Below are 15,507 nucleotides of genomic sequence, written 5' to 3' on the forward strand. Positions count from 1 at the left end.
AATCCCAATAAATAAAACTTCCGATTAACTGTCACGATTTATATATATATATTTAAAGATAGAAAATGGTTAGTTGGCCCGTACGGGGATCGAACCCGCGACCTTGGCGTTATTAGCACCACGCTCTAACCAACTGAGCTAACCGGCCATGAAAACCATTCGTGGACAATAAAAAAGTTAAAGCTAATCTTAGGTCATGATCAATATTGCGTTTGCAATTTTATGGTTAAGTTTTTAAGGTCTAGTCTTAGTCACGCGACCTAAACTGGCCAATGACTGACCTATCACGTGACCTAAACTAATCAAATAGGGGCGCTGGGTATAGATAGTGATACTAGAACCGTACGGATAGCCACTGCCTGGGAAAAAAAAAAAAAACCGTCAAATACGTCATTCATGACAATTGTTAAAATGGAAAGTGAAAGTTACTAATGGGCTGTAGGTAGAAGACGGTGTGTCTCTCTCAGGTGAGTCAAATTAACTTCGTGAATATTAGTAATAACCGATACACAGACTTTAATTATTTAACTTTGACAGTGACTGCCATTAATAGCTTAAATGGCTGATGAGAAGAAACTATGACTTTAGACGTACAACGGGCGTAAGTGTTTAACTCTGATTTCTGGAGTGCTGCCTTCTTCAGAGTAAAGTAGAACAGTAAAACTACGTGTTAGAAAAATAGGTTTTCGATGACTGAGGGTGGTGAGCACATTGTGATTCTGACTTCGAGGGAATAAGCCTTTTCACACTCTGGAACTGCGCATGCGCGACCCGGGGGTCATAGGTCGAGAGGGATAAAAACATAAACAAGCTTAATATTTCCAACCTAACCGCGTTTTTAATGTTATTCCAGAGATCGTTAGTGTTTTAGTAGTGTTCATATTGTTAATATTACACATATTCGGACTCGAGGAGGTGACCAGGGTTTTCCGCTGATGTCGATTTCGGCAGTTTCGAGTACTTTTAAAAACCGATGAATGCAGCTCAGCAGTAGTATGGAAGCTAGGGCAATCCCCTCACGTCCACCCCTGGTGAATGAAAACACAGACTACCTGGGTCTCCAGCGGGCGGATTAGGACTCTACCCGGGAATTATGCACATATCCAAGCACTTTTTGTAAAAACCGATGTGAGAAACAGTATCAAAGCGACAAATCTCCTTTGTTTCCACACTACTCTACCAAGCTTTTAACTTGTGATTATGTATTTACTTTATTGTTGTTGTATTTTTATGACTTGTGTAATTGTTTTTACAACTGTAAAGTGTCAGAGTTTTTTTGACAAGTGCTTATAAATAAAATATATTATTGATGGGACAAGAGAGGTTTCCGAGTGTGAAAAGGACAGTATGAGTTCTCACTTTGAAAAGGTAAATTTACGAGGAACACCTGCACTAACCAGATCCATGATTATTTTTATTAAGCTATTTTTTTATTATTATTATTCAATTTACAAATTTGAAGGAAGTGCACAAAGATGGACAGGTCGATAAGTGAACTGGAGTAACGCTGTCAGCTGAAACAGTATGAAGAAACATCATTTTCAGCTCGTGTGCAGCATTAGCTTTAGCAGCTAACTGATACCATGTTTTCGCAAATAATCTTTGAAGGAATCAACGATCAAACGGGTAAAATAATCTTAATCTCTGTCAGACTCGCTTCCTACACCGTCAGCTATGGCGAGTTTATCCCTCATGACCTTTGACCTAATGCGGAAGTACTGTACCATAACGTGTGTGAAAAGGCTTATTAAATAATGATTTTATATTGTATCTAAAAGCGTGATAATATCAGTAACGCTGTACAAAGATAATGAAAGTACAGAGGTGAAAGTAATGGATTACAAGTACTTACGTTACTGTAACTGAGTTGCTTTTATGGGTACTTGTACTTTTTTTTTTGAGTATATTTCTAAAATCAGTAATTTTACTTAAAGTTTTAAAAGAAGTAATTTGTTACATTTCTACACCCAACAGTACAAAGATAAGACATTTTGAAACTACAAAAAATGAAATGACCAAACAATCAATTGCGTCACATTATAGCTGACTAATCAGATTAAACGTAACGTACTGCGCCAAAACAGCAGTTCATACAGTAAATGTAGCTATACTTAGAACATGATAATGTTTTCATTTTGAATTTAATTCATTGGGGTTATTTAATTTAATTTGACAAACCTTTTATTTTATAGAAATGCCTTTGTGGAAAATAAATTAAGTTCCAATTGTGCAAGATTTTGTCTCTTCCTTTGTACGTTTATACAAGATTTATTACCAAAAATAAATGTTGGGGGTGAAAGTAACTAGTAACTTTTACTTTGAGTACTATTTATTTGAGCTACTTTTTACTTGTATTTTATGTATGGCTTGTACTTTAGTACAGTTTCAATCACAGTACTTCTACTTGAGTAGAATATATCAGTACTCTTTACACCTCTGCGAAAGTATCATTTATCATCTCAATTGAAATGAAACAAGATATTTGGAATAATATGACAATTTGATGTCATAACTACCTAGCAGACCATTATTCTAAAAGAATAAAATAGTACATAGTTGAAGCTTATAGGGTTAGATTTTGACCATCGATTACATATAAACAGAGGTGTAAAAAGTATATCCTACTTAAGTAGAAGTACTCTTACTTGATTGAAATTGTACTTAAGTACAAGTAAGTCATACATAAAATACTCCAGTACAAGTCAGAAGCAGCTCAATTAAATAGTACTCAAAGTAAAAGTTACTAGTTACTTTCACCCCCTATGGTCTTACAACGGTTCCCTTACATACAGTAAACATCTCATGTATAAACTTAAAAAGGAAGAGACTAAATCTTGCACAATTGGAACTTAATGTATTTTCCACAAAGGCATCTGTATAAAATAAAAGGTTTGTCAAAATGTACAATTATTGTTTAAATAAAATAACACCAATGAATTCAACTAAAAATAATACAATTCTCTAAAACTGAGGAAATAACCTCCATTCCACACTGTTTTTTACGCGGTGCATTACGTTTAATCTGATTGGTCCGCGAGGATTGTTGTCTGGTTATTTCATTTTTTGTAGTTACACAATAATTTTAAAACAAAATACATGAATTTATTCAGTAATGGTTGGATGTAAAAATGTAATTAGTTACTTTACTTCTTTTAAAAAGTACTTAAGTACAAAGTAAAATTACTGATTTAGAAATATACTCAAAATAAGTACAAATACCCATAAAAGCAACTCAATTACAGTGAGTACTTGTAATCCGTTACTTTCACCTCTGCATTTAAACTCATTGGAGGACGTTCACGATGCAAATACCTAAAATTTAAGTTCGATTTTGTTTTCCTAGTACATTTTTCTTCAAAAATGTCTTGAAGTTTACAAGTACATTTTTTTTTTTAATTAATGTAATTTGTTTTGTGTTTATTTTTTAAAGAGCTGCATTTCCTACACAGCATTACTCCGTGAGACAGGATGTCGGTGACGTTTTATGGCTGGGAGGTAAATTATGACGATGAGTCTCATCGAGTGGAGCTTGAGGCCACTCAGGAGCCCAAAGACCGTGGTATCTACATCATGTACCATGGCACCAGTGTTGCCAATGCACGCTCAATCATCACCAATGGCTTTCGGCAGTCGACCAAAGGCATGCTGGGAAAAGGAGTGTACGTCAGTCGCAACAAGAAAAAGGCAACGCGTTACCCTCTGAAGAGCGACGCCTCAGACCGTGTGGTCCTGAAGTTGAAGGTGCGCGTTGGCCGTGTCAAACGCATCGATAAGAACCATCACCTGCAGTACACATGGAATGAGCATGGCTACGACACCGCCTGGGTGCCTGCCAACTGTGGCTGGGACGCTGTACCCAGCGGCCTAGAGGAGGATTGTGTGTTCGACCCCAAAAGAATCAAAGTTGTGGACATTGCTAAAGCTTCAGGCAACGTGCTGACAGAGCTTCAACAGCTCCTGGCAAATAGTTTGAGAGATCCGAACAATATGGCAGAGGATGGTGAAGATGATGCTCAGAGTGTGTGTTCAGTGTGCAACCGACGGCAACAGCAGGGGGTCACACACATCACACAGATGTGCTGGGGCTGTGGGCAGAACATCTGTCCATATATGACTAAGCATTTCTGTCCCGATCATATGTGACCAATTAGATGGAATTTAAGGCTTATTTTGTTTTATATCTGTATGCCATGACACTGTGGGAGAAAAACCTAACTAATTGTCTTATGTGTAATTAGGAAAACATAGTTCATTATAGTTCCATAGAGTAGATTACTTTTATTATGGTCCTCTTTGTTGATTATTTCAACAGAAACTGATTTCATTTGCTGATAAATAAAGTCTTGTTGATCATATCTGCTCCACTGTGTCCCGTTTGATGTAATTTAATATATCGGTATAAACCTTAGAAAAGCAGATTGGTAACATGTTATTTTCTGTGTGATTTCATAAGACAGTTAAAGAAGCTGTAGAAATTCAAGCTGATGAAGCAGAAAGCAGTAAATGAAACTCCAGCAGTCTCTGATTTCCATTCTTTTTGGCATGCTGCAAAAGGACCTGCAAAAAAAAGACAAGAAGATACATTTATTGAAAAGTGATTTAATACAAAAGGTAATACATCTGCCTATTGTTTGCTCACATTTATGAGTTCCTCGTCGTTTTTGGTGTGTAAGTGTCTGAGGAGATACCAGCTGGCCACCTGCACAACCGTCTCTGGGTAGTCGTGAGAGGAAACGTACACCAGCCTCTCCAGCATGCGTCTCGTTTCCCTGAAGAAGCAGAGCAGAAAAATTACAACAGACGCTTGTGTGAACCACCGACTTGGATGGGAACTTCCAAATTGTTCTTTAAATCTGTTGGAAAAATGTATTGTCCAAATCTCCAATCTTAAACATATTCCACTTTAGTTAGTATAGACTTTGTGTTTCACTGAATACCAGCCATTAGTTAAGAGTTGCATATACAAATTAATTTAAGAGCGATGCTGCTTTCACTTTACACTGAACAGAGCATTTGATATTATTAGAATGAGACATAGTCCTGATAGGGTCGGACTATCAATATTTTTTTTTCAAAATGGTGATATACAATATAAATCTTGATAATTTTATTTCAAATGAAGTCTGAGCAGAAAGACAATTCTGGGTTAAATTTGCTGATCCCAAATGCCACGCAGGCTCATTTATTAACTAACACTTTTGGCTTTTTCTCTTGTGAGGGACAGCACGTGTGAGTGAGTTCTGTAGTGTAGCTTGTTATGGGGAAGGTCTGGGTTAGGACACACATTAATCCATCTAAATGAGCTTTACATGTTGTTCTGAGAAGTAAAAGCAGCAACTCCAAAAACAAGTATTTTTATACAAAATACGATATATATATATATATCGATATATGTGATATTGTAGAGTTCTATATCACTAAAATAGAAAACTCGATATATCTTGAATCTCGATATAATGCCCAGCCCTAATTGTTAGATTAAAATACAGCTTAAATTAAAACGTAAATGGATATATGAAGCACATTTGATTATTTAATATACTTACAGTTCATATGGAAGTCAACACGTATATTTACTGTTAATTGTACGTTGCTTGTCTTTAAGTTAGACAAACATTTTATTTTATTACATATTTTCTTATAATTTCTCATGCTCACTCATGTGGTTCTCTGGTATTTACTAATGACTTATTGGACACATTTGTTGCAGACTTTACATTATTTAACACTATTTAAAGCAGTGTATATTTGTGGCGCTTGTGATTGGTGGATTTTTCATGGTGACTTACGTGGTTTCTTCCTCTGTGGGAGACGTTAAAATCTCAGTTATTAATTTAACAGAACGTGTAACTGTGTCCCATCCTGATGATCTTTAGGAAAGTAAACTCTCTGTCACATTTTACAACGTATTTACACTAGTTCTTTGTTTTTTTCTTCTTACGTTCATCTCTCTTCTGAGTTGTTTCCGGGTTTGTTGCCACTGTCGGCACTAATCTGCCACTTAGGCCATTTCAGGTGACAGTTCTCGCGAGGCTAGTGACAGCGTTCAGTTTAGAGAGGCAGAGGAATGTTTTTATTTATTTACCTTTTAATTATTATTACATCAAAATACGGGATATTTACGGGAAAATACTAATACAGGACAATGGTGGGAAAGAAGGTTAAAATACGGGAGTTTCACGGCCAAAACGGGATAGTTGACAGGTATGTTTATTCCCCCTTTCTTTTTCTCTCTCATGGCCCAACCCAGCGGCCCACCGGCCCCGTACGGCAGTCCGCCCTTGGTCCTGGTGCATTAAACCCATGATGACAAATGTTTTAAACCATGACTAGAACACTTGGTGTTGATGATTACAATCACAATTGGGGTCAATCATAATTGTAATCATGTAATTGATAATTAATTACCATTGTGGTGTAATTATAATTGTATTTGCAATTTAAAAAATCTGTTGCTATCTTAATCATAATTAAATTGTAATTGAATTTAGATAATTGACTTTGTAATTGTAATTGCCATGAAAATTCTATAAAAAATGGTCAATTATAATTTTATGCAAAACTGTGAAACCATGTTACAGTTCTATGTACAGTTCTACAGATATGTAGTTAACAATTATAAAAAAATTAGTTCATAAATTTTACCATAAAAAAAAAAATGTATATCGAGGGGTGTACTGACAAAAATAAGGCACAGACACCCACACCAAAAATTTAAAAAAACCTATATTTTCAATGATTAGGAAGCCTAAGACTCTTTATCATAAGAGATGCTAACAGAAAGCTAACACAATAGGAAGGTTAACTTCTTTTAGGTTATGGATTTCAGGCTCAGTAATTGTGGTTAATAGTAAATTAATGAACTTTTGTAATTGATAACAAGATTGTAATTGACATTCTGAGGATAAAAAATAATTCTTATTTAATTTTAATTGGAAAAAATGCCTGCCACTGTCATTGTAATTGAACTTGGGTAATTGGAAATGTAATGATTTACAATATAATAAAACACATACAGAGAAAATCAGAGGGACACATCCTTAAATTCATGATAGAGTTTCACCTAAACATTTAAAAAAAATAACTGATCTATTGCATTAATTAAATCATCTCCATTTGTTTATCAAAGGCCATTCAGCGCAGCAGTCATCCCTGTGCTCATCACTGACCTGGCTGTCATCTTGGTCAAGTAGTGGAGCAAAGCCTGGAAAAGCAGCGCTACCGGCGATGAGCCCAGCTTTAAAACCTCAGTAGTAGCTTCTAAAACCAGATCAGTCCAGTTGTTTCCAGGGAGACCCACCTTAAATCAGAGCAGACATGTTGTTTAGTATGAAAGTTATACTAAAGCAATGTTTCTGCTTCAACTAACTTACTTTATTCTAAACCAGTGGTTGCCAAACTTATCACAGCCCCGTACCCCTTCAGACATTTAACCTGAAACCTTGTACCCCCTACTCCCCCACACTTAGAAAAACTATGTAATGTCATATACAATGTAGCCCTGAAGTGAAATTTGTATCTGAATTTTATTCATCCTGTTGAGGAAAAATATGTAATAATAATAATCTAGAAGCACATAGAATAACATCTTATTCAGAATTATCAAAAATTTGCTTTATTGAAAGTTGAAGTTTTGTTTATTCAGGAATTTCTTTTGAAAACTGTCTTAATAAACGAAACATCAACATAAATTTGATCCTCAAGACAACTGACAGATAGTGGTTAGAGTTGATATGAAACATTTTTTAATAATTTTTACCTACGTATGTGTGTAAGCCATATAACTAACATGGTTCCCCAGTTTATTAAATTTCAATGCCAAAAAAAATGAAAAAGTCAACAAGTTAGTTTACAAATTCCGCCATCATTGTATAACCTGATAAAACCATTTAAATTACCTCTCTCTTTCGATCTCCCAGAAACCCAATTTAAAATAAACCCACCTCCATCTTTAAAAACAAAGACAGTGAAATCTGCAAACTCAAAAAAATTGTGCGTAAGACAAAAGCACAATTGCTGGAGAAAACCCAGCAGTTGGAGAAGAACCTGCAGGAAGCACAAAGGCTTCAAAGCAATAAAAGAAAAGTGAACGAGACCAAATTTTCATTGGAGGAGTTACATCGGAATTTCAACGCTGAGAAGAATCAGTTGGTGGCAGAGAAGGATGCTTTGCTGTGTAAGATACATCAACTGAACAACCGGCTTGAGCATCAGGACAGATCTTTTAGTCAGCCGCAAGCTGAGGCAAAGAAGATCATCTGTGACAAAGATTTTGATTTGAAAAAGAAGGATCTTCTCATGGATGAACATAAACGTACTATTACAGAACTAGGCAACACTCTCAAGAAGGTGGAGGAGGACTTGAAAACCCAGACAGACCAGTGCACCCGACTGGTGATGGAGAAGGATGATGCTTTGAAAGTCGTCGAGACATTGGAGGAAGCTCACTGCCATAAAGAGAACTAATCTGAACAACAACTGACCCTGCTACAGACCTCCCGGGATAAAGCTAAAGCAGAGGAAAAGCTTCACGCCAGAGATCCGCAAATAGAAAAGGAGCAGTCTGAGAACGCCAAGACAATTTCCACCGTGATGGACGCCGTCGCTCAGACACAGAATGTCTTAGTAGATGCACAAGCAAATCTTGGCCAGCAGGAGGACAGCCTCTCTCTAGGAGCACACACACTCAAGGACGAAGAGGAGGAAGAGAAGGAAAAAGCTCCAAAGTTGAAAGTGGGGGTCGGCAGTCTCCTTCACCGTTATCTTAGGGGTCGTGGGCTGAGAAGTTTGGGAACCCCTGCTCTATACTATAAAAAATGCAATAATAAATACATGAAATGAAGATGAATCGAATTGTATTGTGTTTTATTGATCATCAATTTATAAATACAGACAATTCTATCTTTGTACTTTTGTTAACTGGAAATGAGGAACATGTTTAGAAAATGTTTGCATTTATCAGTGTCGTGTTTGCTGCATTGAAAATAAACCGAATGGTGTCTTTGTGGAAAATAAACCAAACAATAATAATGGTAACAAAACCTTGACGATGAAAAAATATTTGTACGCAATAAGTAGTGAAATGTATTGAGTGGTTCAGTTCTGAAATTGTGGGTTAATGACAGCAACAAGTTTCTGTCCATGTCAACAATCAAATCTATCACATTTAATCTACTGTTACGTTAAACAATATTTAAGACTTTTCAGTGGCTAAAACTCTGGAAAACAGGTAAGTTTGGGAACATAAACCTCAAATAATATGTTTTTGGGGTTCATAGAACAAATGGAGATGGGTGAAAAATAGCATGACATGGGACCTTTAAGTCAGTCGCTGCGCGCCTTCATCCCAGTGTGGGTGGAGCAGCCCTGAAATGTGGGTGTTCCCATTCAAATCTGACTTTACGCGCATTCTCCGGTGTGCGTAAGACCTTTTCCTCTTACGCACACTTGCACACCTGCCTAACAATGTCTGAGACCCGGTCCATGTAGGAGGCCTGTCTGCTCTTCCATACAGCGGGAGAGAGTAGATGGCACAGACGGCACGTACTGAGCAGCTCGGCCAGAAACCCACCTCGCGGCACCCCCCAAACCACACCGGGCCCACGGAGCACGACAGCACTCCCCACTCTCCAGGCACAGGGGGGCACCAGCCACACTCCCCAGGGGTCCAGAGGGCAACCCCTACTGCATGTCGGCCCCGCAACAGGGAGCGACCGCAAAGCAGAGAAATCAGTGCCCGCACCAGGACCAGCACAGGCCCGTACGGCCCCACGATACATAACCGTCCACAGGGAGGTGGACCCGGCCCCCCGACGAGAGAGCACACCATCAACCGCCTAAGCAGGGCCACACCGCCAGCCACAGGCCGACAAGCAGGTGTAACCAAGCACCACCAACCTGGCACTGTCACCCCACACCAATGCCCCAGCACAGTCCCTGTGATGTTTGGAAACATAAAAACTCTGGTTATCAGTGTCCACACTCAAACGCAAAACCGGAACTTTTCCAAATCTTCACTTTGGTTGGAGTTTTCCAAAAACCCTGTTATTAATGACCTCATCCTGCGTTTTTGCAGGATGAGTTATCTGCTATTTGTTTTAGCAGATACCCGGCTACGTGTGGACGGGGTCTAAACATATTCATCACCCTGGAACTGTGAAACTTGCTACAACTTTAATGAGAAGGGTGAGGTTAAACCCAGACATGCAAACACCAAAGGCATGAAAAAGGTGACAAAAAAAATCCACCATACATGATCCGTTCCCAGAGAATTTTTCTGATTTTACCACATAAATTAAGCAATCTTGAACACTCTGAAGAGTACACTAAGGCAAAATACACTATTTTCTTCAAGCAAAAAAAAACATGTATTCACGCCACTGTAGTTGTGGTTTGTGAAAAACAAATATATATATATATATATATATATATGAAGAACTGTGATGTTAAAGTAAAAGTATCTAACATTTGTACAGTTATTCGCTTTGTTGTTACTTAACACCACTGCTGCTGAGCTACTGGTTTTATAGTCCTTTTAACAGTTTCCATCATGTTTTTCCTCTTTTGGTCAGGACCAGCCTCTCAAGCTTTCTTTGTTGATCCATGTGCTTTTTACCAGCCACTCTTTCTTTCTCCACTGCTTTTGCTTTGTTCTCAGCTGCACTGCACTTTCATTGTATGGTTCTTTCTTTCTTACTATGAATTTTATATTGCTAAGCACTTTGAGATGACTTTGTTGTATTCTACGCTATATACTGTAAATAAAGTTGAATTAAAAACAGGACTTACATAGGGCACTATAAAATACATTTTATTTTTTCCAAACTCCAGTTTTTTCTTCTAATTCTATTTTCCACATTGTTATTTTTTTATTCAGTTTTTTTTAAAGAAATTTCATAATTTTTTTTTCAGAAAATATTGGTTTTCAACTCCTATGAGTAAAAAAAAAAACATAATTAAACATATGTATGTCAAAATAAAAGTGTAATTTAAAACCATGTGTAAGCTCCAACTAAAAGGTAGCTATAGATTGTACTGACATGGATTTTTAATAATTTATAATCATATGTCATATAAAGATCTATGAATGAGAGCAACATTAATGTCACCTAATTTCCCCTCAGGGATCAAGTTTTGATCAACTTAATTTAAAATGACCTAATTTAAATTATTCTGATGATGGAGCGCGAGCACGGAGGGCTATGCGCTCACATACAGTATTAGTCCGCTGCGGAGTAATATGTAGAAATTACATCTGTTTGTGTATGCTAGACATGTGTGGAACGAATCAAACCTCAGCGTGCAAGGAGCGAGAAACAGCCTAGGACGACGCTACCCCCCACCCCCCAAAGGAAAAAACTCATCGGATGTATATAAATCACATAAATGACCTACTTTGAGTTCAGAACGGCGAATTTCGCCAAAAAGCGACTGATTTGCATGTATGTAAAAGGATGTACATACATCACTCTGCAATGTTGTGCTAAATTTGCTATTTGCGCTGTTTTAATGTGATTGTTTCTGTCTTTTTTTTTTTTTTTCTCTGTCTGAGGGGGGATCTGCATCTGACTCCTCGCTGCTATTCACAGGTGTACCACTGCTAGCATCTCGGTCCACCGTATGCCTTCAGTATTGTGTGTTGTTGTCGCTGGCAGGTGATGCTTTAACTGTGGGCTGACCAGTGGTAGAAGGAATGACAATGGAATGAGCGACAATCACGTACCTCCTATGACAATTTGCGTACCCCACTTTGGGAAAATAGATTCTAAACTAAGTCTAGGCTTTCATTTTCTCCACTTGGCTTCTGTTGTTTTTCTACTTTGTGACTATTTTAATTAGTTAATTTGACCCAAAAAGTGAAAAATAAAAAAAACAACTCACCATACAAGGTCTCAAAGCGAGCAAGGCCAGTCGGAGCAGGCTGGCAACCTGGCAGCTTTGCATGCCGAGCTGTGAAGCAAACTGCAGGCTCTGCTTGTAGGCCATGACTGCCTGTAACAGCAGACCCTGGCTACGATAGACCTCAGCCAGCCACTGGGTGGAGGAAAGAGAGCAAAGAGAAGACGAAGGAGATTTTAGTCAAAAACATGTCTCAGCGGAAGCAAAGAGCAACTGACCGCAGTAGAGAAGGCAACAATAAAGCACTGTGGATCACTGAACTACAAAGTAGATCTGCAGGATCTACTCACGTGCCATGCCCCAACATTTGAGGAATTTATCATAACGACACTGTTGAGCTGCTCAAGTACAGCGTCAGGAAGGACTGCACTGGCAATGAGGAGGCGCTGACATTGCACTTGACGAAGTGACAGCATCACTGCCGGGTGTTCAGGAGAAACATTAAGCACCTGAAACAAAGGAGGTGAAACATGAACACAAGCTGTTCTACCTCATCATTGATGATGATCCAAACGTGTGTTGAGTGCAGTTGTTCTCAAAGTTTTTGGACGAAGGCGAACTTTCAAACCCCACCTGCGTCAATTGCCCCTCAAATAATCCTGACAAATAACACATTTCTAAATGTATAAACCCCTTAATGGCCCACGTCATGAGTGACTTCACAACTCTAGCTGGAGGCAAAAACAGGAAACACCGCTGGCTCAAGACTGTGGAGGCTATTAATATTACAGCTTTAGAATGTCGTATTGTTGTGTGTTTGGGTGCCAGAATAAAAGGAATAACGTTAGTGGATGTAAATTAAAGTTTTATAGGATTCCAGTGGACACTCGTGCTCAGAAAAAACAAAGACAATTGTGGTTTTGCCTCCAGGCTAAGCCCCGCTCAACAAAATATGTCACAATGTTTACAAACGAAGGGTCTATTGAACTCACAGGGAACAAGTAACATCATATTTCATAATAAATCAAAAACATTAATTAGAAAACAAATGTAAAAGTACAGCAGTCAAATATACAGGAAATAAAAAAAACATTGTTGGCAATATGTGCCAAAAAGATTAAGAAAACAAAAAAGGAAATTATTTTTTAAGTCAGCTATTGAAAGTTTGTTTATTGTTCCGCTCCATGTAAAGTACATGCCAACATTAATCATTAATTTTTCACTTTAGTTTCACCTTAATTTTGTACCCAGTGCATATCTAATGCAGTCTAATAACTGAACGCTCTTCATTTCTGCTACAGTTTGAGGCTTCTCATTATTACTTTCTTTTGTCTATAGGTGTTTGGTTTAGTACCATGAATCATCTTTATTGTCAATTAAGAAGATTGGCATTAAAATGAAAATGTCCTCATGTTTGTCGTGCCCCACCTGTCATACCTCTATTCCCTATGAGGGGTACGCGCCACACAATTTGAGAAGCACTGGTTTAGTAGTTTGATCCCACCTGAGTGCAGAGGGCCTCTGCCTGCTCCACCCGGCCCTCCAGTGTGAGACCTGACACTGCCTGTTGCAGCACCCAGCCCTCCAAAGACTGAGCAAGAGGACGCTCCAGCTCTTCCACGTTGCGCACTGGTAACAAAAAGTCGTCAGCGACACACACTCAAAAACAAACACACAGAAAGAAAATGACACCTCTGAGCTGACCTTTCTCAGACACCACTGACATCAGGCTTTGGTTCAGTCCTTGTCTGTTGGGAGCCAAACCAGAAAGATAGCAGGCAGTGTTTTCAGTGTGACAGGCTGCCATCAACCCAGCCCATGTAGCCGCATCATCTAAACAGAAAGAGGAGGAGGAAGCATCAAATTCACCCAGAGAGATCATAGTCTCACTATGAGCTCCCAATGAACCAGCAAATACATAGAATTTAGGCTCCTTCATTAGTGACGATGATTGCACTTTCACAATTTGTAACTTATAAACTTTTTGAGTTATTACATTTTTTGTGAAACAACTCTGATCCCATTGGACAGCTCGTTAAGTGAGAGTGGAGCTGCTCCAGTTTTTACCTTGAAATCTTTGCTTACAAATTACAAACCATTCAACCTTTAACATACTCAGCTAATATATTCAACCTTATTGCTAATGTTAGGCTAATGCTAGGTTAACGCTTCGCCAATGCTAGGTTAACACTTAGCCAATGCTAGGTTAACGCTATTGTAAGGTTAATGCTATGCTAATGCTATTGCTAGGCTAATGCTAAAGCTCGGCAGATGCTTATGCTAGGTTAGTGTTAATGCTATTGTTAGGCTAATGTAAATATCAAGTTAACATTGCTAATGTAAATGTTAGGTTAATGCTATTGTTAGGTAAATTCTAATGGTTGGTTAGTGTTACTGCTAGGTTAGTGCTATTATTGGGCCAATACTAGACTAATGCTAGGCTAAAGCTAGCTAATGTTAATTAATGCTAAGTTGATGCTGTGCGAAGTGGGCCAACACCTGCGTCCTCACTTGCATTTTCTTCAGGAAATGCAAATATTCCAGTTATAGAATGACTTTACTCAGTAATGTCAATGAGGTTGTTAGATTTTGGTGAATATGTTTGTTTACCAGGACAGAGCAGCACAGCTCTTTGCATTGTCTTGATTGCATTTTTGTGTTTGTCCTCTCCACAGTGCCTCCCATTGGCCAGCTGGTTCACACCACTGTACAACAGCGCCCTCTGCAGGCAAAATAAATTACCTCAATTAAACACCCCAGATCTAACAAGGAGATTGAGGTCATAAAACAAAAATCCAAAACATATTTTGAAAACTTTCCCAGGTAATAATGCAACTATAAAGTCATTTTAATAAATTAGACATCATAATTAGCTCTTAAAGGGGACAAATCATGGTTTTAAATCCTTCCTTTTTACATATAAATCATACAGTTGTGGTCTATATAAAGTGGAACTGCAATGCTTGGGTCTGAATTCCTCATTATTATAGCTCCACAGGCCCCTTTTCTACCCCTTTTCTGATGTGCTTCTGAGAGCAACTCGTTTTGGTGCGGTCTCTTTAAATGCAAATGAGACACTCCATACCCCGCCACCTCTTCAGGTGACACTCGGTTCAACTCCACCCTGCTCGGCCATTTTTGTAGTTTGATAGAAGAGATACGGCTATGTAGCGGCGCATAAACTTTTTATTCACATGTTATTTACAAAATGTCAACAACGGAAGACTTGTCCATCCAGCTTTACATGTTACAGCCAGAGTCGGACCCGGCGGAGCGAGATGAAAATGAAGATGATGAACCTGCAGAACCCTAACAAGTGAGCTAACACAAGCACCGAGCTAACGCTAGCGCCAAGCTAACGTCACGAAATGCATCTTAATACAGTCTTTTCAAAGACAAAAACGGCAAAATGAAATGACTAATGAAAACTTTAGACTTAAATTAAACCACGTAGGCCATATCATCAAGGATCTAAAACGAGCACACAGCGCTAACATATGAAGTCTGAAGACGGTGCAACTGCTAATGCTAACAAAACAATGACAGGGACGTCTTATCATCACACTTTTTAGCGCTATTTACAGCTTACCGAAGTGCTCTGTTCGTCGTCTCCAAAGATAGAAGGAATTGACCCCTCAATCAGACAAAGTCTTTCGGCAAATCCTTCTT

At 38.4% G+C, this 15,507-nt stretch overlaps 2 protein-coding genes and 1 non-coding gene across 6 annotated transcripts in view; 1 reads left to right on the forward strand and 2 right to left on the reverse strand.

The window, feature by feature from the left end:
• Positions 1–74: 74 nt before the first annotated feature.
• trnai-aau (transfer RNA isoleucine (anticodon AAU)) lies at positions 75–148 on the reverse strand. Its single transcript has one exon. It is a non-coding gene; the product is annotated as a tRNA-Ile (tRNA).
• A 179-nt stretch (positions 149–327) lies between these two features.
• Positions 328–4,355, forward strand: LOC114469600 (uncharacterized). 2 transcript variants are annotated; one of them, XM_028457251.1, is made up of 2 exons: positions 328–467; positions 3,431–4,355. In XM_028457251.1, the coding sequence occupies exon 2, from the start codon at positions 3,469–3,471 to the stop codon at positions 4,141–4,143; it is 675 nt and encodes a 224-aa protein (XP_028313052.1). In that variant the 5' UTR covers positions 328–467; positions 3,431–3,468; the 3' UTR covers positions 4,144–4,355. The 2 variants fall into 2 exon arrangements, with proteins under 2 accessions (XP_028313052.1, XP_028313053.1); XM_028457252.1 differs by having other exon boundaries at positions 347–467; positions 3,450–4,355.
• Positions 4,292–15,507, reverse strand: part of skic3 (SKI3 subunit of superkiller complex) — a 29,197-nt gene continuing 17,981 nt past the window's right edge. For all 3 annotated transcript variants that reach the window (XM_028457249.1, XM_028457246.1, XM_028457247.1), the window contains exons 34-41: positions 14,449–14,560; positions 13,543–13,671; positions 13,343–13,467; positions 12,189–12,347; positions 11,881–12,033; positions 7,170–7,300; positions 4,640–4,769; positions 4,292–4,557 (exon numbers count right to left, since the gene is read on the reverse strand). In XM_028457249.1, coding sequence (XP_028313050.1) covers positions 4,477–4,557; positions 4,640–4,769; positions 7,170–7,300; positions 11,881–12,033; positions 12,189–12,347; positions 13,343–13,467; positions 13,543–13,671; positions 14,449–14,560 — 1,020 coding nt within the window. In that variant the 3' untranslated portion in view covers positions 4,292–4,476. The remainder of the gene's footprint in view (positions 4,558–4,639; positions 4,770–7,169; positions 7,301–11,880; positions 12,034–12,188; positions 12,348–13,342; positions 13,468–13,542; positions 13,672–14,448; positions 14,561–15,507) is intronic.

The sequence above is a fragment of the Gouania willdenowi genome, chromosome 9, assembly GCF_900634775.1.
Source record: "Gouania willdenowi chromosome 9, fGouWil2.1, whole genome shotgun sequence".
Lineage (NCBI taxonomy): Eukaryota > Metazoa > Chordata > Actinopteri > Blenniiformes > Gobiesocidae > Gouania > Gouania willdenowi.

Bases quoted from the DNA above. Each gene is read 5' to 3' on its own strand.
- LOC114469600 (XM_028457251.1), top strand. From the start codon at position 3,469: ATGTCGGTGACGTTTTATGGCTGGGAGGTAAATTATGACGATGAGTCT.